This window comes from Erigeron canadensis, chromosome 6 (assembly GCF_010389155.1).
Source record: "Erigeron canadensis isolate Cc75 chromosome 6, C_canadensis_v1, whole genome shotgun sequence".
In the NCBI taxonomy this organism is placed as follows: domain Eukaryota; kingdom Viridiplantae; phylum Streptophyta; class Magnoliopsida; order Asterales; family Asteraceae; genus Erigeron; species Erigeron canadensis.
Window position 1 is genome coordinate 4,227,788 of NC_057766.1, and position 23,465 is coordinate 4,251,252.

Below are 23,465 nucleotides of genomic sequence, written 5' to 3' on the forward strand. Positions count from 1 at the left end.
TTAAATGGACAAACGTTTTATAACTTATGTGTTATCTTACTTAAGAAAGGGAAATGATAGTTTAAGATTTACCGTAGGAGATATTTCATTCTACGATAACGGGTATTCAAGAATCAGTACATGAAATTTTAATGAATTTGAAAGCTAATTCGTTAGCTAACACTTGCTCTTTTAAAATGTGTTGTGCCCTCAGGTTCAACAATAGTGAGCAGGTAGATGTGAGAAGATGTGAGGCATGGGTAGATGATGTTGAAGCTAGCTATAGTTTACCCATAGTGGCTGCTCGCTTTAGACATTTGCTTTATGTTTAAATATTAATGACTTGTATTGATAATGTACTTGGTTGTTTAATGTTAGGCAACCGATGGATTTCCATTTAGACTTGTTTTGATGATATGGCTAGTAACACCATTTAACGAATAAACCAAACAGGTTTTGCTGGTTTAGGCTTTTAAAGTTTAATTCCGCTTTCTTTGACGCCGTTAGGCAAAAGTTTTTGGAAATCCTTATTTTTAAACGACGGGTGTTACATTTATGTTCATCAAAAGAAATGCAAAGTTTGCTATCTCTAGCCAAGCATTGAACAGATAACAAATTAACACAGTATTCTGGAACAAAGAGAACACCAAACAAATAAACATTTTCAGTGAGTCTTAAGTCACCTATCTTAAGAATCTTTGCTTGGGTACCAATAGGATGCCCAACAGTAAGCCCAACTCAGATATATCTTCTACATTGATGAGATCTTTATCATCACATGTAAGGTGCTGATTAGCACGAGAATCAACAATCCAGCCAAGATACATTAGAGTATTCTTGATCATGGCATTGGAACAGGAAAACCTACTGAAATTGGTATTGAAGAAGACATTAGAGTTAAAATAGAAAATACCTGCCATATTGGCATGAGCACCCTTGGTCTGACCTTTCTCACTTAAAAGACTCATTAATTTAGCATATTGATCATTGGTGAGTGTTACAGAACCAGAGGTATTGGTGAGAGTCAAAGAATCAGATGTATTGGGTGAAGGAGGTCCACTGTTAGTGGGAGAGATCACACTAGAACTAGCACCATGTGTATCAGTCAGCATTGCATTGTTATTAGCCGTGTGTTTATGAAAAGGTTGAGACACATTTCTTCTAGCAAAAGTATCCATGCCATAACCAGGTGGATATCCAACATTCTCATAACATCTATCAAGAGTGTGTCACATTTAAGATTAAGATTTGGACCCCTTTAAGGTTCAAACCTTTTGTTTCTTTCAAAATTTTTGTTGTTAAGGTTTTTGTTACCAAAAATTTTCTTCCCATTTTCAGAAATTTTACCAAAGAAAGCACTGTTTTGGGTTTTCTGAGAAGTCTCCATAGAGGATGAACCTCTATGTGACTCCTCTCTAGAAATTAGAGCAAAAGCAGCCTTAACACTAGGCATAGGGTCCCTGGTCAGAATATTGCTCCTTATAGGTAGATAGACATCATCCATCCCCATGAGGAACTGCATAAGCTTAAGAAGTTGATGGTGATCCTGAATTTCTTTTGCAGCATTACAAGTACATGTTGGTAACTTAACAAGAGCATCAAATTGTTTCCAGAGAGAGTTCGATTTGTGATAGTATTCAGATATAGGAGCACCATTTTGAGTTAAAGTGTGTATTTGATGATGTAAGTTAAAAGTAATTGATCCATCCACCTTATCATAGGTTTCTTTCAATTCTTCCCAAACAGTTTTTGCATTCTCTGAAAAAATTTGACCCAAGTAAAGTTCCACAGTCACACAACTTAAAATCCAAGTTAACACCACAGAATTACAGATATCCCACTGTTTGGCAAGCACTTCATTATCCAAAGGTTTTTTACAAGTACCAGTTATAAACCCCATTTTATTTTTTGTTTCAAGAGCCAATTCCATAGCACAAGCCCAAACCTTATAGTTTTTTGTTCCTTTTAGTTTAAAATTAATCAATGGTGTGCCAACAGTGTCACTAACATGCATATAGAGTTCATCACCAAAGTCAAGTTTACTGATTAAAGTTCCAAACACATTAACATCATGTTCAATATCCTCAACCAAACTAGTATCTCTAGTACCAGCCATTTAAACAGTTCAGCAGATACAAAGAACCAGATACCCACAAATAAAAATGCAAGATAAAAAAAACCTAAAGAGCAATCCAAACAAGGAACTAGATTCAGGAACACTGAAGTGTTCAAGACAAGTATTGTTTAGGGCTCTCTTTTCTACAAGAAGAAAGGTTAGTGCAGAGAATAGATAAGAGCAGACAAGTACATCAAATAATCAGCAGATAAACATTCAGACAAACAAGTAAACAAAAAAAAAAACACAAGTTTCAGACAAATAAGCAAATAGATACATAAACTAAGAGAAGTCCCAATCTATAGGCCAAACTCTTCACACCCAGAGCACTCCAAGTGTAAAGCAATTTGCTACTGAAGGGGTAGGAAAGAAGACTCACAGAGGGATTTCCAACAGTAATTCCAACTTTTAATAAAGGGTCAGGCAACCAAGAATCAAGACAAGAATATTTTGATGAATATTCAAGGTCTAAATAACTTAAGGTTCTTCAATGGTCAAATCTTTCTTAGAAGGGAAGAAGATCCAACACACAGAACCTATTTTTCTACTACAAGCAGCAAGGCTACAAATCTATGAAGTAGAAGAGCCTCATACGACAAGCAGAAAAAGAAGATGTAAGAAAAAAAAAACTTTAATAATACCCAAATCATAAGATATAATTATAATAGATAATTTTTTAGAAATATATATAAGAATCAATTGATTTGATAAAAAACCCTAAAAAGAAATATACCCAAATCAAGATTTAAGCGGAAAAACAGATTTTAATAAGAATCAATCGAATCCAACAGTGTCAGAAACGAGAAACCAACTTGTCTCTGATACCATGATAAAACTAGTTGAAACTCAAATATATTTTGATAATAATAGTAGATGATTTGATAAATAGACTAAAATATAACTTGAAACACATGATTAACGAAGAACCTGAATGATTGATTGAACTAAGAAAAGGAATAATTACAAGATAGTTTTTGAACAGACCTTGAATCGATTACATGATTGATTGAAAAGAATGAAAAACATCATAACGGTAAAAAAGAGGCTGCAGACAATGTCAGGGAATGTTAACCCTATTCCTAGGTTTCTTTTGTTTATAAAGACAAAAAAGTTACATAAGACCCCCTTGAACTTTATCTTTATTCTTCATTAGTCCAGGTCTTCATCTTCTTAGAAATCCAGCTTTAGTCCCTGCTATAGCTTCCAAGTAACTCCTATGGTCCTGACAACATATAATCAACTTAAGTTAAAGATAATTAAGTTGTCTAAATAACATCATTTACCCTTTCATTTTGGGTTTCAGGCCTTTTTTTGCTTGAGGGTATATTGTATACTTCTATTGAATGGTTGAACAAGGTAAACGGGTGGAAAAAAAAAATACCAAAATGTTTACTTTGCTTGCAGTTTTAGTTTAAGCATTAATGTTATTTAATCATACAATGGGACAGGGATTATGTGTTTACAATACGGATTTTTTTTCAACTTGAAATAGGTTAAGATTTATCCAACTGTTTATTTTGTTTTTGCAAAACTTATGAAGTTAAAAGGATATTTTTAACAGCATTTGAAATGACTGAATCATGTCACTAGTGGATACGAAAACTACCATATCACAGAGATTGATAACTTGGCACAACACGGTTTCGTAATTTCTTAGTGTCGTTGTAACGCGCGGGTTCCCTACTAGTAATAAGAAACTAAACATGAAAAATGAAGAAGTCATTAATTCCCAAGACAAAGTATATATGGCTTTTATAGTTTTATCCAACATAGCCTTTTTTTTCTATATAAAACTACTATTGAAGTTGATGTCGTCCTGTCTTGTTTCGTTTAAAAAAAGTTTGGGGGTATCTATGTAAATTTTTTAGAGAAAAAAAATGTGAACTTGAAATGTAAAAGGCATAAAGGGGAAAAAAAAAGGTGGGTTTGTTATATAACGGAAAGTATATAAATTTTAGGGTTATATATGTAAATTCTTAAGTTAGAAAAATTAAAATTTTAAATTAAAAAACCAAAAGAAAATATAAGGTAGGAAGGGGGTTGAGGGGTTTCGAACCCCGTACCTATAACTAAGATTATTCCATCCCAATGCCTCTTTGTGTAAAGTTTTTACAAATCTATTTATTTAGCATGACAAAGCAAATGAGGGAAAAAAAGGCTATTCATAAGTCATAACCAACTCCGTTAAAGGTATTGTAACTTAGAGGGTTGCTAGAGTGACTAAATAATATGACACATCAGTTAGTATAAAAAAAAGTTTATTGTACAATTGAATCCGCCTTGGAGCTTTATATCACAATGATCCAACGAGCAAAGTTCTTACAAGGCACATACGGTAAAACATCAAAGTCACACGCAGAAGTCTTGTCATGATGCGCCTTAGTTGTGTATTACTTCTGATTATCAGATGTTCCGCAACTCATCTTCATAAATGAAACTATTTCCAAAGCGAGAAACACAATCTGAGTTGCAGTAATCGGATATATAAGTGGTATTTGGTTGGATTGATTCCACATCATCATTGTTCACTATATGCACTCCACATTTTACAGGCAGTTGACCTGTTTGTAACCTTACACTGATTGCAACATTAACTTCCATATCGGACCAATCATCACCCATCGGCTGAAAATAACGGAATGGTATATAGCCAGTCCACACAGTGTCAATCTCAAATGGGGATACTTCATTACTATCATCAAACTCAGTCATAGGAACAGATCCTCCCTCATCTACAACTGTAAATGTGACCACAGGATAATCATTTCTTATGTTCCACATCCTGCTAAACACTCCACTTATTGCAAATCCCATGATACGAGAATGCCATCCGGGTGGTAGTTTAAGAGTTATATCACACCCGTCTTGCTCTGCATCGAACCAACTTGGAATCTTGCAACCAGGAATTGCAATACTTAACCGATGACCTACAGCAGCACATTTCTGTACATGTAGAGAAAATCACACTTAAACATCTAACTAACGAAGATAAAAACCAATGCAGATGATATAAGAAATGCAAGTGCAGAGAAAATGACAAATCCTTTTATCAGACAGAGGAGGTCAATTTAGGGTTCTTTTTCCCCTAATTTATTAAGTTGATAAATCAATAAAATGGGAATAACTGAGAGAGTAATTTTCTACCTCAAGGAAAGGTAGCTGCAACATCTTGGATGGGTTTATTTCATCTTCTTGATCTGGAAGTTTCCAGCAACCAACGAGCCATACTTTATATAACCATTCATACTTTTCTGGAAGATCTTCAATCATTTCAAGTGAACAGCAATCGCTTGCCTTCAATACTTGTATATTGGATGGAAGTGAATGCAAATTTTGAAGTCGGTAGCATTCATTCAACTCCAAGTGTTTTAGATGAGAAAGATGGCAGATAATTGCAGGCAACTCAATCAATTCAGAGTTGCCACTTAAATTTAGTTCTTCCAACGAAGAAAATGCATCAACATTTCCGAGGCCACTTAAACCTAAATCTTCAGTTTGCCTCCCACTGAGATCCAACTTTCTCAAGGAATGCAAATTTTGCAAAGTATGAAAATTGGTGGACCGTGGTAGCCTGTTGGGATCCGTAAATCCAAGTTGAAGCTCTTCTAGGTTTTTCATGCTTCCAAAATCTTCTGGCAATGTAAGCAGTTTCACACAGTCATGAAGATGAATGCTCTTGAGACAATTCAACTTGCTAATACATTCTGGGAGGTTCGTAAGACTCGTACATCTTGTGAGATTCAAGAAGCTTAGACTACACAGATGTCTGATTGATGATGGCAGTTGCTTTATTCGTAAACAACCGTCAAGACATATATTTGATAGTTTTAGCATACATGGCATGACTTCTGGGAAACGTTCAAGGCTGGAACACCTAGACAGGATTAGTGTCTCCAAAGATTCCATCTCAATCCTCTCTGGGAAAAACTTGAGCTTCCAGCAATTACTCAGGCTCAAGTAAGCAAGTGTTTTGTGATATCCAAGAGACTCATGAACCTCCACCAAATTTCTACAAGATGCCAAAACCAACCTCTCAACATTTGGGGCTCCTGAGATGTCTGGAAACTTTGTAAGGCACTCTAGCTGTTGAAGGTGAATGAACTTCAAATTCAGCATAATCTGATAACAAAACAGAGAATAATAAGATCATAATCGAGGCTGATCAAGTTTTAGTACACATAAAAACCTTGTGTTCGTATATGTAATCATGTCTAGGCATTAAAAATCATAACTCAACTGTGTTGCTAAGAAACTGATTTCATCTACAATATACCTTTCTTCCGTTCCATAAATGTTCAATGTTGCCACCATGCATTTCAAGCCCAACAAGTTCACACTCATCTGCTAATGGAAGAGAAGAAAATGGGTATTGATGCCAAGAAAGCCATCGTAACTCATGAGGGAGAATGGTAGGTTCACAAGAAGTGAATTTTCGGTAAACATCAAGTAGTCGAAGATTATTCATGCTTTCAAAAATATCAGCACCAAAACCCAGCTTCTGGTGAACGTTGGCTTGTTTGTTTGGCACCACCATGGCTTCAATTTCTTTCAGTTCCTACAAAAAAGGAATGAACTTATATTAAACTGCACTCATTCAAAACAGTTGTTTGTTTTATAAAAGGAGCAGCTTTGTAAGAAAGACTATTTACCCTGTTCTTCTTGACGAAATCATGGACCTCTTCAAGTTTCCATAACCTCGTATTCGGGGATATCTTACGAACTATTTGCCAACCCATTGCTTGTATGAGATCATGCATGTCAATCCTATTATTAGAAATGGTATTTATTTGTCAACATTTAAGTGCTATTCTTCTCTTTAATAGTCATTATCAAATACAACTACTAAACCTATAAAATAAGTTGCCAGTAAATTTTCGGAACAGATGGCCTATTCGGTTACTAAAGAAATCACACCTCTAAAACAAGACTTTTCAAAAAGTGATGGATGCCATGGAAGAATCGTGTAGTCTTGCAGTTTGCAAAGAGTTCTATGGTAAGTATCTAGAGCAGAGCAGATACATCTAGAAGGGAGAGCAATTAATAGAGGACTGCAGATAGGATGAGTTATGTATAAATAGGTCATTCCTTCCTAATTGGTAATCATCCTATACATCGGTAAACTTCTATTACTGTAAACATTCATGATTCATCTTGAGCAATATAGTTGTCTTTCCCATTTCGTCTTGAGGTTTTACTTGAATTCTTCTTTGCATACAACATTCACCTTTTTATGAGTACAATCTGAACTTAGTAGGGACCATGTGGCGCACGATGAGCTTGCAGAGACAAGTCTGTGAGAAGATGTAGTATATTGTATTTATATACTTATTATACAATATTAACTATTATACTCATTTCACGGGCTGTTGTATCGAAATTGTTTTTAACAAGAAAACTAAGAACATGATTTCTTATAAAAAGTTTTATTATCTTATAATAATATTAGGGATAATGATAAATCAACCTACTTGGTGTGCCTAAAGATGTGCCTAATTGTAAGATGATGACATGTGGAAAAATCAGGAGGCAAAATTAGGAAAGAGAATTAGTGGAATCCACATGTCAAGTTCTTAAGGTTTTAGACATATCTTTAGACACACCAATTAGGTTAATTAATCATTTTCCTAATATTAGTCATTTCAAATCTTATAGAATCTAAGTCTTCTAAATACAAATCCATCAAAACAAGGTCAATCAAAATAGGCTGAGTTTGTCCTTTAAACTGTAGTTTAATGTTGCAACAGTTGGGTTGTTCAACAATCTCTACTCCCCAAAATCTCACTCACAATGTATGACTCAGGAATGGTTACAGCATGAATGGTCAGGGTAACCTAAAGCTCAATCAATTTGTATATCTCTAATATTAAGTTACTATGTGATGCATCTTACTTTTTTCTATAATATGTTATGTTACCAGAGCTAGATATAATAAAAAAAAATGGAGTTCCTTTCTTAAAAGAAGCCTAAGAAAAAAATTTACACAATTGAAATGATGCTGCAAAATATTGGAAAACCATACTTTCTCTACTTTTGATTACAATCAGATAAATATAACTACTTTCTCATTTTCAACAGCATACTAACCATTTCTGTGAACCCTGTAGACCACAAAACTCTGCCTATAATTTCATATTGAATCATTGTATCATAAACAGCACCTTCCAAGAGGGAAATATTTTATCATTTTGAACCTCTCCTCACCCAAATACAACAACTATCATCATTCTTAGAAATCACACCAAGAGAACCATTGAGACTTGTTAGTTGTGTGGTTACCCTTTTGGATACTAGTGACAAAACCAATGTTATTATACAAGGTTGTTTATATAAAGTTTGGGCAACCAAATACAATGATCCATTGACATAACATATTTGAGGAGTATCTCAAAGGTAAAGCTGCTAGCCTGCTAAAACTAAGCTTTAGACCCGGCTTTTTTAAGATCAACTATGCTTATGTATATTAAAGAAGCACATTGTATATATATATATAGAGGAAAGTTATTTTTAGTACAAGGGTTTGAAAAAATACAAGGTATTTTCTCTTTTTTTCTTGCTTCTTCCTTCCATCTCTGACCACCACCACCACCATGATCATCTCCGACCACCACCATGATCCTCTGGCGACAGCGACCATCTCCGGCGAGACTTACACATGTGTAAGTAACTTACACATGTGTAAGTACAATTTTTTTTAGGTAGATCACACATCACCGGTCACCCCCTATGACCTCACCCTCTATGACCTATCACACTATGACTTATCACCCTCAATGACCTATCAACCCACCAGCTTTGGTTTATGAATATCCTTAAGGGCGAAGCCCGCTCCAAATCATAATTTTTATTCAACCTACACATGTGTATGTTGTACTTACACATGTGTAAGTCTCGCCGGAGATGGTCGCCGTCGCCGGAGGATCGTGGTGGTTGTCAGAAATGATGATGGTGGTGGTGGTGGTGGTCGGAGATGGAAGGAAGAAGAAGGAGGAAATACCTTGTACTTTTGTACTTTTTCAAACCCTTGTACTACAAATAACCCACCCCTATATATATATATATATAACTATCAAAGAAATTGGCGTCGTTTAGAATACGAAACCGAAAAAAATACCTCATTTATTTATTTAATGGCCCAATTATTAACAAAAACAAAAAAAAAACTCTTCTAGTATCAGCCTCTTAGATACTAAAAAAACTCTTCTAGCATCAGCCTCTTAGATACTTGATCATAGATTCAAACTTCAGAAATCATTCTTTTCCCCACATCCCAGCCTTTTCTTATTTTCCATTTTAACCACCACACAACCCTCTCAACTTTCAGCTATTACTAGAAGACCCCTCGACTTTAGATTTTCACAACCATTCAACACTAATAATTTATTTAGAATTCACACTTTAACTTTTACCCTAATTTATGCACCAATAATATCAACTTTAAAATAGAATATATATATATATATATATATATATATAAAATCATTCTTTATCTTCATTAATCAATTACATTTTATTATCTTCTGAAGGAATCAATCTCACAAACTATTACTTTACAAAATTATATACGGAAAATTTAAATTTGCTTAATAAGCTTCTTCGCAAAGATATACATTTTCCAAATCTGTCAAATGCATTGAAAAAATGAACCTCGTTTAACAAAAAGGACTAAGTCCATTTTTAAGAATCCATTTCTGATACATTTGAGGCAAGTAGTAAGCATATAAGCCAAAAGTATGCCCAGGCTCTACTATGTTCGATTATTGATATGTAAAATTTCAGATGTAGAAGGCCAATTAGGCTCTAAAAACGCTTGAGATGCTCGTGCAGATTGGTCAAGTGTGGCAGGATAACAACAACGACGACGACGACGACACCCAATCCTGTCATGGCATGAGAGAGGTGAGATGTAGATATCCATCCCCGAAACTAGAGAGATTTCTTCCAGATCTAGTCACGGATCTGTAAGAAAATAGTGTGTGTATCAGTGTATGTATGTGTGAATATGTTTGTATGTGTTTTGTCTACATGTGTATGTATGTGCGTCGGTGCGTGTGAGAAGAAGAGAAGCATCAAATTATGTAAAGCATATAGGCACAAGGTAATAGGGGTGTTATCGAGCCGAGCCAAGCTCGAGCTTGACTTGAAAAAAAAATGGTAGGCTCCGGGCTCCAGCTCGATAGCTCGGCGAGCTTTCAGTATGTAGGCTCGAGTTCGACTCGGTATAGTAAAATATGGCTCAAGCTCGGCTCGAAAAGCTCAAAAAAGGCCCAAGCTTAGCTTGTTATGTCAATAAATATTGCTCGAGCTCAACTCGAAACTCTTAAAGCTCGAAAAGCTCCACGGGACTTGACTATTCAAGTACTCATTATATATACAAATAAATAAATACATAATATATTAAAAGCTCAAAAAGCTCCTTAAGTATTCGAGTCGAGCTATGTAAAGCTCGAGTTTGACTCGATAATTATTTCGAGCTTGATTTTAGGGTTCGGGCTCTAGTTCGATAATAACTCAGCTCGATCGATTCGAGCTCGTGTTGTTCGAAAAAGCTTGGCTCGATGGTAGCCCTACAAGGTACACATATAAAGTGAGTACATGCCACCAAAATACAATGCTCAGTAGTCAGTATAAGAAAGGTGTTTGCATTCATCTACTTCAAGTAATGTTGGCTAGTTCAAGTAGTTGAGGCGAGGTAATCTATGACTTCAATAATGGGGAGGTCATGGGTTCAAGTCCCGTGTGCCACAATAAACTAAGGTTCCATGTTGGGCCAGGGGGTTTTTTCTTTCGTATGGTAGGTTTCCTCCGTAATGTCGGCTACCTATCTACCCAACTAAAATCACAATAAACTAATCTAGCATACAAAACTTAAGTAATTTAAACAAAAAAAAAATTAAAAAAAACCACATTTGGGAAAAGAAAAAAACCACTAACTTATTGACGGTTTCCGAGAAACACAGGCCAGATAAATCGAACATTGAAGCTTTGGTCGATATATCAACATAGTAGAAATCTGGTAACACCTTCTGACCCATCCGTTCCTGGCATTCCATGATTTTAGCAAGTTCATCCAAACACCAAAAATACTCCGCATAACTTTTAGAAAAAATAACGACGGCAATTTTCGATTCTTCAATGACTTTTAGTAGATCTGGAGAAACTGGGTACCTACTTCCGAGCCACTCATAATTTATGGACACAGTTTTTCCTTTCTGGACCAGAGCTGCATAAAGATGATGTATAAAAGTGTATTGAGTGTCATCGCCTCTAAAGACTAGGAATGTTGGGACAACAGATGTTGAAGATGGAGAAGAGCTGGAAGACGCCATAGACTGTTTCCCAGATCAAAGTAATGAATATAGTCAACGCTCAATCAAAAATCAATAGTTTTTGTTTTTGTAAAGTATTTTAGCGAGTTAAGTGCAAAATTGATCACTATCCGAGGGGTAGGGGTAAGGGTGTAGTCGGTAAAAAGCATCGACAAGTTTCATCGGCAAACATCGACTCTTTGGCAAGACTATAGCACCTGGATCGTCAAGCATCGGCAAGTTGAATCGGCCAAATTTGGCCGATGCAAGTAAACGTTGAGTGGTGATAGTTTCGAGGTAAACAAACAAACAAAAAACATAAATTTATATATATCTACAATATACTTACACACGAGGAAAATCGGTTTTCCGCGCGACCATGCTTTTCGGCAACAACTTCGTTTTCCGACGAAAATAGGCAACTACTCCCTTATGGGTTGGTGATCTTCCTCTCTTTTTCTTCTTTGTCGGCTTAATCATCATCATCGGAAGTGGCTAAACTCCGACGACCCCGCTTATTTCCACCTATTTTTTTCGGCGATGCTACTTCTGGTGAGTTTTCCGGTAAGCCATATACAAAGGGAACCGAATATAGATAGATATATGTAGATATATGGTTAAAGATAGATGTTGAGATATGTAGATAGATGTTTCCGGCCGATTTCTTTGAGATAGATACATATCTATACTATATTATAATAATTATCACTTTCTCTCTCATAAAAATGTTAGATGCAAAATTACCATTTTACCCTTAATAAACTAATTTACATTATCAATCCCTTATATTCTAAAATATCTCCACTACCCCTTTACATCAATTACATTAAATCAATTACTTACACCGACCACCAACAACAGCCCGTCACCACAATGACCGTTGTCACCACCACCAATCGTCGTTACCATCAAACCCCCGTCGCATCGCGCGGGTACAATGCTATATATATAAACATATTATATAGTAGGAAATAGATATAGGATGGAGATGCTGGTCGGCATATAAGTGACAACTACCCCCTTGATTTTCGCTTTTATTGGCAAACTTTTGGCAACTTTTCTCACAGCCACGTGGCATCTTGTTATTGGTCAAATTATTTGCCAAAACGTGCCAAAATGTCGATAATCGACACTACATCCTTGCCCCTTAGACTAGTAAAGTTGGGAACGGGTTCAATCAAGGGTTATAGGGAATCCCCTTCTGTGGGGTTCTTTTTTAAGTATTGTTGTAATGGATCTTTAATTTGAGAATTTTTTGTAAAATTATCTCTTTTTAACAAAACCATTACTAGGTGTAGTTAAATTTACACGTAACCATCATGTACAGGGGCAATATTGTCTTTTATCACAAAATAGAAGGGACCATCATTCTTTGTAAACTTGGAAAGAGACTCCATTGCTAAAATGGAAAAACCATAAGGACCATTCAAGTGCTAACTTAACGACACTTACTAACGGTTTTGTTAAAAAGGGACCAATCTTGCAAAATATTTTCAAAATAAGGACCCCCATTACAAGAATACTTGAAAAAAGACCCCTATTGCTAAAGTGTGTAAATAAGGGGAAAAAGTGCAATTCTATAAATTTGAAACCAAAAAACAATATAAGAAAAAAGGGGTTGGGCATTTAGGAATAAAAAGAATGACGTGCGAAATGTAAGTTTTAAAATCTTAGAAAGTAGGGAAAAAATGAGTGGCGGGTTTTCGGCCCTTTACCTCACACACGTAAAGTGGCATCTAAACCATTCCTTCTAAACCTTTACTTGATTTATAATTCGCAAATTAAATAAATATTCAAAAAGTTCATATAAAAGACAAAACTACTATTCACATATTATTGTCTTAAAGGTATTTTTGGGAACAAGCTTTTTGAAGCTTTTAGGAGCTTCAAACTTTTAAGAAAAATGCTATATCTAATAAAAAGTTTCGTTTGGTAAAAAGGCTTCAAACTTCTCAATTTGGCCAAAAAGCTATTTCACAAAACGCTACCAATGCAAGCGTTTAACAAGAAGCTTCAAGTTTTTAGTGTGTTTTAAGTATTAAATTACTAAAATACTATTTCAATCTTCAAGAAATCATATGTATATTTTCTGCTCTCAATGCCCTTTTCCTTATTATCTTATCCTATATTCTACCACTTGTGTAATAAAAATGTTCAAATTATTCGTAGCTTCTAACTTATAATTTTCAGCTTTGAGCATAGTTTAATTTATATAAGGGATAAGTACCTAGAAATGCAATCAACTAATGTTCAAAAGTTATTGTGTGCACGAACTTTAGGTCAGCTTTATTATATTCAGGAAACTTGTTCAATAGTCTTATAGCATGCAAAAGTGACCGGGTCAAAAGTTAACCGGTTACCACTTTCACGTTGACCCGTTGACTACTTACATGACATGCACACAATAACTTTTTGGGATTAGTTTATGCACACAATAACTTTTTGGGATTAGTTTACGCACACAATTAAAAAAAACATATTATTTTTTTTCAAACTCGCCGAAAAACTTAAAAATCCGATTAAACCTTCGTTTCTTCGAATTAGACCACGAAATTGGCACCAAAATACTCAAAAATCAGTCGCGAACAAACCCTCGGAAAAATTTAAAACAATTGAGACTCGCCAGAAAATTTAAAATACCATAATTTTGTTGTTTCTTCGAGTTTCGGACAACAATTTTGAGCAGTTTGGTGTTGCTTTCAAGTCGAAACTCGAATAAACAACAAAGTTATGGTGATTTTAATTTTTCCGACGAGTTGGTTAATTTTCCGGCGAGTCTCAATCGGTTTAACTTTTGTTGAGGGTTTGTTCGCGGCTGATTTTTGAGTATTTTGGTGCGAATTTCGTGGTCTAATTCGAAGAAACGAAGGTTTAATCGGAATTTTAAGTTTTCCGGCGAGTATTTGCAGTTTCCGACGAGTTTGAAAAAAAATAATCTGTTTTTTTTAATTGTATGCATAAACTAATCCTAAAAAGTTATTGTGTGCATGTCACGTAAGCAGTCAACGGGTCAACGTGAAAGTAACTGGTCCTACATAGCCATAATCCCGTTTTATGTTCATAATAACCAAAACTTCAAATTTCGTGAACACAATAAGCTGACCAAGAGTTCGTGCACACAATAACTTTTGAGCATTAGTTGACTGCATTTCTGGGCACTAATCCCTTTATATAATTGTTATCCAATAATCTCGTATATATTTTTCAATAGTCTAAAATAACTATATTTAAGTTAATTGAAAATGAATTTCTATAATATATATATATATATATGGGAAAATAATTTATGATGTTAACATCATCTTTGTTGGATGATGTTGCTCTCACAAACTCACTTAAATCAATTTCTACACATGTCAAAAAGCCGCTCATGATTTTAATTGTTTGTGAGAGCAACATCATCCAACCAAAATAATGTTAACATCATCCAAGTTATCCCCTATATATATATATGATAGAAATCAAATGAAAAGGTTCCTTAAAAAGAGAAGGGTGAGAATGTCCGTTTTTTATTTTTTAAAACTTTTTTTTTAGACTTTTTTCCTTTTTATTAATTTTTTTCATTCGTTCTTTAATTAACTTATTCCATATTTTAAAAAACGATTTTTTCAAAGGGCGTAGCCCGTAAGCTATATACGAAGCCTCTCGGCTTATGGCAGAGCCATAATAGCTAAGGGCAAAGCCCGTTAGGTAGATCACCCATCACCCATCACCCCCTATGACCTATCACCCCCTATGATCTATCACCCTCTATAACCTATCACTCCCACCAGCTACCCTTTATTCATATCCTTAACACTATATTGTCAAGTTTATATTGATAAGAAAAGAAATGATAAGATTAGATAGGGGAAAGAAAGAAAAGAAACTATATAAATATAATGCATTCTCGAGTTTTAAAAAAATGAAAGATATGATAAGAAAAGAAATAGTTGATTACATTCTTGAGTTTTAATGAATGGAAAGGAAAAGAAAAAAAGATACAATTTTACACATATAGCCTTTATAAAATAAGTATTAGATGTAGTTTGAAGAGTGAAATGGTAATTTTATACATGTATCCTTTCTTTTCCATCACAATCATGCCAAAATTGGCAAGAAAGTTTTGGGACTTAAAACCTTTAAGTTTTCCTATCCTTTCCTATCTTTTCTTTTATAAAAGAAACTCAAGAATGACAATTTAAAAAAATCTTCTATCATTTCTTTTCTTATCCTATGAAAAAAAACTCAAGAATATAGTGTAAGTCTGAAGTCCGTACCGTTCCCTTACATTCACTAACTCGGGTTAGAAATATATTTTTTTTTATTTATTTTTTAAATTTTTCTATGGATTGAATTAATTACAAAGGAATAAAAAAACAGTGAACAAAAGAAAAAAAAATCAAAAAACAAGCTAAAAAAAAAAAAAACGAACCTTCTATCTCTGCTTAAGAACATTCTCTCTCGATCTCTACCTTATATATATATATATATAATATCGAATTAACTTTTTTTAAAATATTTATTCTTATCATTTTACATATTTTATTAAAAGTTACAGCTATTATGCCAAACACTTAAATATACCTAAAAAGCTTTAGCTACAGCTAACAACCACCAATTACAGCTACCAGCTAACAGTCACTAACTACTAGCTATCAGCTAGTTTTGTCAAACACACCCTTAATATAAAAAGATAATATGAGAGGTGCAAGGTTCAAAACTTATCACCCCCACTTTTTCTTTTTGTTTATTTTTACATGTTAAGGATTTTAAAATTTACGATTTACCTCTTTCTATTTTTTTTCTTTGTTTTTCTTTTATTTTTTAATTTTGGACTTAGAAAATGACAGCTAGCCCCTTTTGTTTTGCTTTTCTTTCCATTTTAAAAATTCTTTAATTTTATATAACTTTTGATACATATTTTAGTTTTTGTTTTTTGGAATTCTTTAAACAACTTTTTATACATTTTATTATATCTTTTAGTTTTTCTTTGATACCTTGGCTTATTTTTGTCAACATTTTATTTAATGTTTGTTTTTATTTTGTGTAAGATTTGTTTTGTTTCTTCTAATATTTTCTTAAAACTTTTTATTTTTTAATAGTTTTTTCATTATAACATATTTGCCATATACACATTTGATTATTAGTCATGTTGCACCAACCAAACATTTTTTTTCTTGCCCCTATATTTTTTTCTTACCTTTTTGGTTGTATTGCACAAAATAAATATACCGAAAGTCCCGAGTTTGCAACGATTATGTAACTAAACAACTAATGTAAACAATACTAAGAATATAAGACAAGAATGTAAACATGTTTAATCATATGTATTATTAGTTAAGCAGTGAATACATGATCAGTTTTCAAATGAAGAAAAGAGAAAAATACTTGTTAAGTTTTTGCACACACAAAAACTTAACTATTCTACAATGAAAGAAAAACAAACAAAGTGACAATTGTAGAACAAACCACAAGAGTTGCTGCTAGGTTAAGTGATGTCTTATATAGAGGAGAGAAGACATCACATGACAACCCAATAGATGTTGACACATGAAGGTTGTCAACCATCTATTGGAGGATGTTTCAGATCTGCAGAGTTCTTTTTTCAGCATCTTGTTTGTTTCTCAAAACGGCATGAAAGAGAAACACCTTAGTACCAAAACAGTACAAGGTTACATGGCTTCATCTTGATCTATCAACATGTGTCTTGGGACCAGCCTTCTAATCTTCATTTTCCCGCCATATATGACTTACAAAACATGGCGGTGAGCCATTGAACTTATCCCTTAACTTGAAGATAAATGTGAGTCGCTGAGAGTTCGCTCATGAAGTAGCTTGTTGAGCCTCTCAGCGAATCCATGACTCAACAATCTCCCTCTATTCGCTGAGGAGACTTAGCTGAGTATGAGTCGCTTGAAGTAATCAAAATAGCAAGTGGAATGAGGGAATGCTGATATTATTTATATGATAAACATCTTTACAATACAACATTACAATAAAAAATTACAAGACTTATTTACTCCCACTGACATTCTTCCTTCGCCTCAATAAATGCTTTATCCTTTTGTCTTTCATGCTTCAGCAATTCTTGATCAATCAACTCGATGAAATCATGATTGTTGGAGGACTTGATGCAGTACTTTCTTATTTTCACCAGAAAGCCAGAGGGAGCGATTCCAATTTCATTGGTCCTGAAAAAGAGTTCATGACCATGGACATTGCAAAAACAGAAACCTCCCAGATTCTCATCATATGCACCATCAATAAAGAGTGTTCTTGATGACATTCTTAGATTCAGCATTGGCTCATCTTCAATGTCTGATTTTGGAACAGCTTTGAGTATGGAAGGAAGCTGAGAAGTTACTTGACTAGAAGCTGTCCTCTTGACACCACTTCTTTGTTGCTGAGGAGGAGGAGCAAATGGATGTCTAGCTAAGCTTAGCAGAGAGTCTTTAACTATGTATTTTTGCTCCATTTTGCGCGTCTGCTTTATCTGATCACCGGCCATCTTGATCAAAGGATCATAAGTTGGAGTTTTCTTATCCTTAACCAACTTGTAGATCTCCATCCATTTAGTGGGCCTAAGAGTGTCTGATTTGACATTCTTAAGTGTATACAACTTGGGAACACCTTTCCTTTGTAATTGTAGATTCATACCTTGTTGGGTAAGAGAAACCTTGACCGACAAGATTTCCTCTTTCCTTTGCCTCACCTCTCTAGACTTGAGGTAGGTCGCCTATCCATCTTCGAAGGTTTTAGTTCTTTTAGCAAAGAACTTTTCTTCAACCTTTTTTAAGGCTTCCAAACCACCAGACTGCTGAGCAAGTCTTTTTGTTTCTACATCACCATCATTAAGCTCTTCACCAACAATCTTCTCACTTATGAGTTTATGAGAAAGTTCTTTTTGAATTTTCTTTTGCTTCAGCTCTTCTTGAATCACAATCTCTGTTGGAGTAAGTTCGGCAGTTTCTGTTGAGACTGATGAAGGCTTGGGAAAAGCTCCAGACATGAGCTTTTCTTGTTTTTCCCTTGATGATGTAGGAACTTTGGGTGGCTTGCTTTGAGTAGACACAACCGCTTTGCCCTTTTTAGCATACTTCTTTACTAAGGCAGCATGGAACTCATCAGTTGGCTTGAATTTGGAGACATTGATTGGTCTCGTTGGCACACTATCAACAGCGACCACCTCTTCAACATTCGCTGGCACATCCTCAGTGATGATTGGTTCAACGACCTTCTCAGTTTGCTCCCGCCTCAACACTTGCTGCCGGTTCCACAACCGTCTCACCTTTGTCAGTTTTAGCATGGGGAATAGCATTCACATTTTCATCACTTTGAGTTGTTGGGACCTCCTTCTTAATTTTCTCCCCCTTGGAAGCAGCTGAGGAACTCGCTACTTCCACAGTCCCTTTCTTAAGGAGTCCCAACATTTCTCCCATCATTCCCTTAAGAGATTCAACCTCGTCTTCTAGGTTCTTCGTCCTGATGACAGATTCTTCATGCAATTGTTTGTCAACAGCAACTTGGAAGGGAGTACGAGAGAAGACTTGATTTTTTAGGGAAGAGATTTCATTGGTGAGGGTGCTGAGAAAGTTTTCTTGATTTTTTGAGAAGGAAGAGACAGTGTGATCAAGTTTATGAAGTTGAGCGGTGAAGAGAATATTTGATTGAGAGAGTTGGTTTAGAGAGGATAAGAGTCCAGGCACTTCAGTGACCTTCGCTGAGTGGACTTCATTTGTTAGCTTGTCTAGCGAGGCAGAAATTTGAGAATTGGAAGTGCTGACTCTTTTAATGCTTTGGTCCAGCAGGAGTTGATTCCTTTTAAAAAGACTTTCATGGGACTTGTTCTGATAGCGATGTTTCTTGATGATCCCAAACACTTTATCCTTCAATTCAGCCATTTCATCAATTATCTCATCATTACCAGCAATCAACTTCAGAAATTGATAACATCGACATTCAATGCAGCAATCTTGTCTACCAGCCAACCATACAAATAACCATGTCGATTCCCTTGGCTTTGGTAGATTTGCACTCTCCTTAATAATTCGTGCAACTGGAAAGTTTCAACATAATCAAGGCCAGGCACATTGATGGCAGTGAATGCAGTTTGGAGATCTTCATCAGCAGAAGGAACCTTGAGAGCTTTTAAAGAGACAGGATATCTAACATAAGGAACCCTGAAGAAATCCGGATGGTGCAATGGAGGTACTTCCATGATAATTTCATCATCAAGCTCTTATACCTCAACATAAATTGTTGGCTTGATTCTTTGAAGGTGACAATATTGCACCCTTTGCTGAAGCTCAACACCGTTTAATTCAGCTGCATACTCTCCAAAATGGCCAATTTTGTTCATGGTTATCTGTGGGCCTTAGAGAGTAGCTTGGAGGGGACTCTGGGATATCTTCAAATTCAGTTGGGTGAGAAGAAATCAACACTTTCTTCTGCAGCAGTGAGTGTAATTTCAGCATCATCATCGTGAAGATCAAACTCACTGCCCAGATCTTCATCAGCTACACAAAATTCTTCAAGAACATTTGTCTCGGTCCTTGCACAAACAGTTTCCGAGACTTCTACAGAGAATGGGGGAAGGGAACCTGGTGCCTCAATCTCAGGTCGTTGTTCCACCAAGACATCATTGGCCGTAGAGGTTGTTGACTCTAGCATCACCTGTGATTTAGCTGCTGTCAACAACTCAGAGGGTATTGAAGAAGAAAAAAGGGGAATTATTTGGGGGTGGAGTTGGACTTAGACCTCTAGTGGGTTGGGGTGACCCAATATCTTCACCAACCACGCCTAAAGAAGTTTGAGGTGGTTGCTTGTTGTTCCCATTTAACTCGTCAACAGTCTGTTGAGAGACTGCTGGTGGCGTGGCTTGGGTACTAATGTCCTTGGGCGCTGAGGACGTCCTAACCTTTGGTTGGCCCTTTGGTACACTCCGCTTACATTTTGGGATGTCAGCGGAGGGTGAAGATTGTAAATTTTGAGTTGAGGATGCTGCCTTAGATTTGCTTTTGGTCTTTTTAGAGGCTTTGGAGGTTGTTGGGGGGTTTATCAGCGAGCCAGCCTCAGAAGGCATTTCAACATCCACAGCTACTGTACCAGCCACTTCATCAGAAAGAAGTGTTGCCTCCCAGTCGCTGTCTTTCGGGTATAAAGAAGAGTTGAGAGAGAAGAGTACCTTTTTCATGTGGGAGGTAAAGGGAGCAACATGATGCTCAACAGGCTGCTTGTATATGTTGTTTTCAACCTTCACTGTTGGTATTGTTGAAGCAGTATGCAGCTCATATTCATCTCCTAGCGCCTCCTTAAAAATGAGGGAGAAGAATCTTGTAAAGGGCACAGTGTGTGACCTATTGTTCATGCTGATCTTATTCTTCATGTCATTAAAGATCAACTGGGCATAATCCACAAAGCGTCCTTCATCATTATCATGGATTATGGGCATCGATGTAGTGGATGCCTAGTTGTACAACCCAGAATTTCCACCCATGCATTGAATAACATGAGTGAACAAAACTCTCTAGATTCCAGGAAGATTTTGTTTTAATGGGTTGCTGGGAATCGCTGGAGGGTTCTTCAGCATATAATTAAACCCAATTGAAGGCAACCAAACCTTCCATTCATTCTCAGATACTGGCTCCACAAACTTCACATCATCAGTTTCTTATGGAAGCCTTAGAGTATGGCGAAGAGACTCTGGAGTGATTGTAATGGTTTTCTCCCCCTGTCGAACAGTTCCGATGATGGACTTGGACTCATCATCATAGTCACAAGTCCACTAAAATTCACGAAGAAGGTGAATGAAGATCTTTTCTGGATCTGCCATCATAATATAATTTTTGGGAGAAGCATGGAGAAAATCAAGAATTGGCCTATATCCTTTTGTACCTCTTGGTACGTCAGACGTGCCAAGATAATAATTAGACTTAACAATCATCTTTAAGGGAGAAAATGAGATTTTAGAAGATTTCGTGACATTTACTGGCATGAATTCGAGAGAATTAAGATAAGTGGTGGGTGTTTGAGTGGCGGCGGTTGAGGAAGAAGGAATCTCAACATTTTCTGTTTGTTGAGGGATTTCAAATGAAGAAGCCATTGATTTGGTTGAGAAGATGAAAGAAATTTACGAAAGAAGATGAACAGATTTGAGAGAGAAATATTGATTAGAGAGAAAATGAATAGTTATGTGTAAGCGTGAAAATGAGAAAAGTGAATATGAGTTTGTATATATATGGTATAGTGGTGGACCATGATTGGTCAAGTGAAAAGACAAAATGGTTTTCTCTCTCATCTTTTTCAAAATGTGAAACAGCTGTATTTAACAACTGTCATATATATATATATATACGTATAAGATACGTACACATATATAATGTAAAATTATTTTGTGAGTAACGTTTAAATAAAAGGAAAAGGAATTTTATCCACAAATACTCGAGTGTGCGCCGTATGTGTCAGTCAGAACCAATCAGTCAGATGCACAGTGACAACCGTAAGTGGACAGGTGACGTATTCAAGGAAGAAAAAGATGAGACCTTTTAGTTTGAAAATAAAGAAGATATGGTCTAAAATTTGCCACGTCACTCACATAGTTACTCTAAAAACATCAGTTTCAAAAATGTCCAGTGTCTTAATTATTATGGGAATAATACTTAATGAAAGCATTTAGTATTTATTGAAAAAATTTACTTCAGCACCCCTTTTAGAAAAGAGGAGTTGGGCGTTGAGAGTATTTTACACAAACAAAGAAGGATCACATGCTGAAAGGCTCTCAGCGTGTCCTATATTTTGTCAGCGACTTCATGACTAACATTTGGTCGCTGACTACAGTTTTTGGCAAACTGTAAGCCATCAACGGATTTTAGAAGTCTTTACCAGAGCCTTTTGCTACTGGACTAGATGAAGACTTCTAGCTTTTCATTGCTTTTTTTTTTGCTTTTTTTCAAAGCAATAGGGATCAACGGATTTTATAAGTCTTTACTAATAACCATTTGCTATTGGACTAGATGAAGACTTTAAGCTCTTCATTGCTTTTAGTTTGCTTTTTCCCAAAGCAACAGAGATTAACGGATTTTATAAGTCTTTGCCAATAAACGTTTGCTATTGGACTAGATGAAGACTTTAAGCTCTTCATTGCTTTTAGTTTGCTTTTTCCCAGAGCAACAGGAATCAACGGATTTTATAAGTCTTTACCAATAACCGTTTGCTATTGGACTAGATGAAGACTTTAAGCTCTTCATTGCTTTGAGATCAGCGAGCAAGACTGACTTAAACTCGCTGAATTAGCATACATGACAGATCATGTCGCTGATTCTCCATTTAGCATTCCTAACTCACTGACAAGCAATTTATATCTAGTTTCATCCAATGGTTTAGTAAAAATGTTAGCAAGTTGATCATCAGTTGGGATGAAATAGAGTTCAATATCGCCTTTCATGACATGATCACGAATGAAGTGATATCGAATATCAATATGCTTAGTTTTGGAATGCTGAACGGGGTTGTGTGTAATAGCAATAGCACTTGTATTATCACACATGATTGGAATCTTAGAATATTCTGAATCATAGTCAGGAAGCTGATGTTTCATCCAAAGCATTTAGGCACAACAGCTCGCTGCAGAGACATCATCTGCTTCAGCGGTGGAGATGGAAACTGTGTGCTGCTTTTTACTAGACCAACTAGTCAGCCTCCCCCCAACAGCTGACATCCACCATTGGTGCTTTTGCGATCAAACATGCATCCAGCATGGTTAGAATCAGAATATCCAACTAAATCAAAGTTGGAGTCTCTTGGGTACTAAAGACCCAACGTGGGTGTACCCTTGAGATACTTAAAGATGCACTTGACAACGAGAAGATGAGACTCATAAGGAGGGGCTTGATAGCGAGCACAGAGACATGTTGAAAACATGGTATCTAGGCGACTTGTTGTAAGATACATCAAGGAACCTATCATTCCTCTATAGTGAGTAGGATTCACATACTTCCCATCAGGGTCAACATGGAGATTATTAGGAGGAGACATAGGAGTTCTTTTGGGAGTAACGTAGGTGAAGTCAAACTTATGCACCATAT

At 35.8% G+C, this 23,465-nt stretch overlaps 2 protein-coding genes across 2 annotated transcripts; both read right to left on the reverse strand.

Annotated features, from left to right (window-relative positions):
• Positions 1-4,238: 4,238 nt before the first annotated feature.
• Positions 4,239-6,845, reverse strand: LOC122605949 (disease resistance protein TAO1-like). Its single transcript, XM_043778916.1, has 4 exons — positions 6,745-6,845; positions 6,369-6,650; positions 5,240-6,214; positions 4,239-5,038 (listed from the first exon to the last, which is right to left on the reverse strand). The coding sequence occupies exons 1-4, from the start codon at positions 6,829-6,831 to the stop codon at positions 4,499-4,501; spliced, it is 1,884 nt and encodes a 627-aa protein (XP_043634851.1). The 5' UTR covers positions 6,832-6,845; the 3' UTR covers positions 4,239-4,498.
• A 2,787-nt stretch (positions 6,846-9,632) lies between these two features.
• LOC122602531 (disease resistance protein RPV1-like) lies at positions 9,633-11,427 on the reverse strand. Its single transcript, XM_043775136.1, has 2 exons — positions 11,027-11,427; positions 9,633-10,051 (listed from the first exon to the last, which is right to left on the reverse strand). The coding sequence occupies exons 1-2, from the start codon at positions 11,419-11,421 to the stop codon at positions 9,976-9,978; spliced, it is 471 nt and encodes a 156-aa protein (XP_043631071.1). The 5' UTR covers positions 11,422-11,427; the 3' UTR covers positions 9,633-9,975.
• Between the last annotated feature and the right edge of the window lie 12,038 nt (positions 11,428-23,465).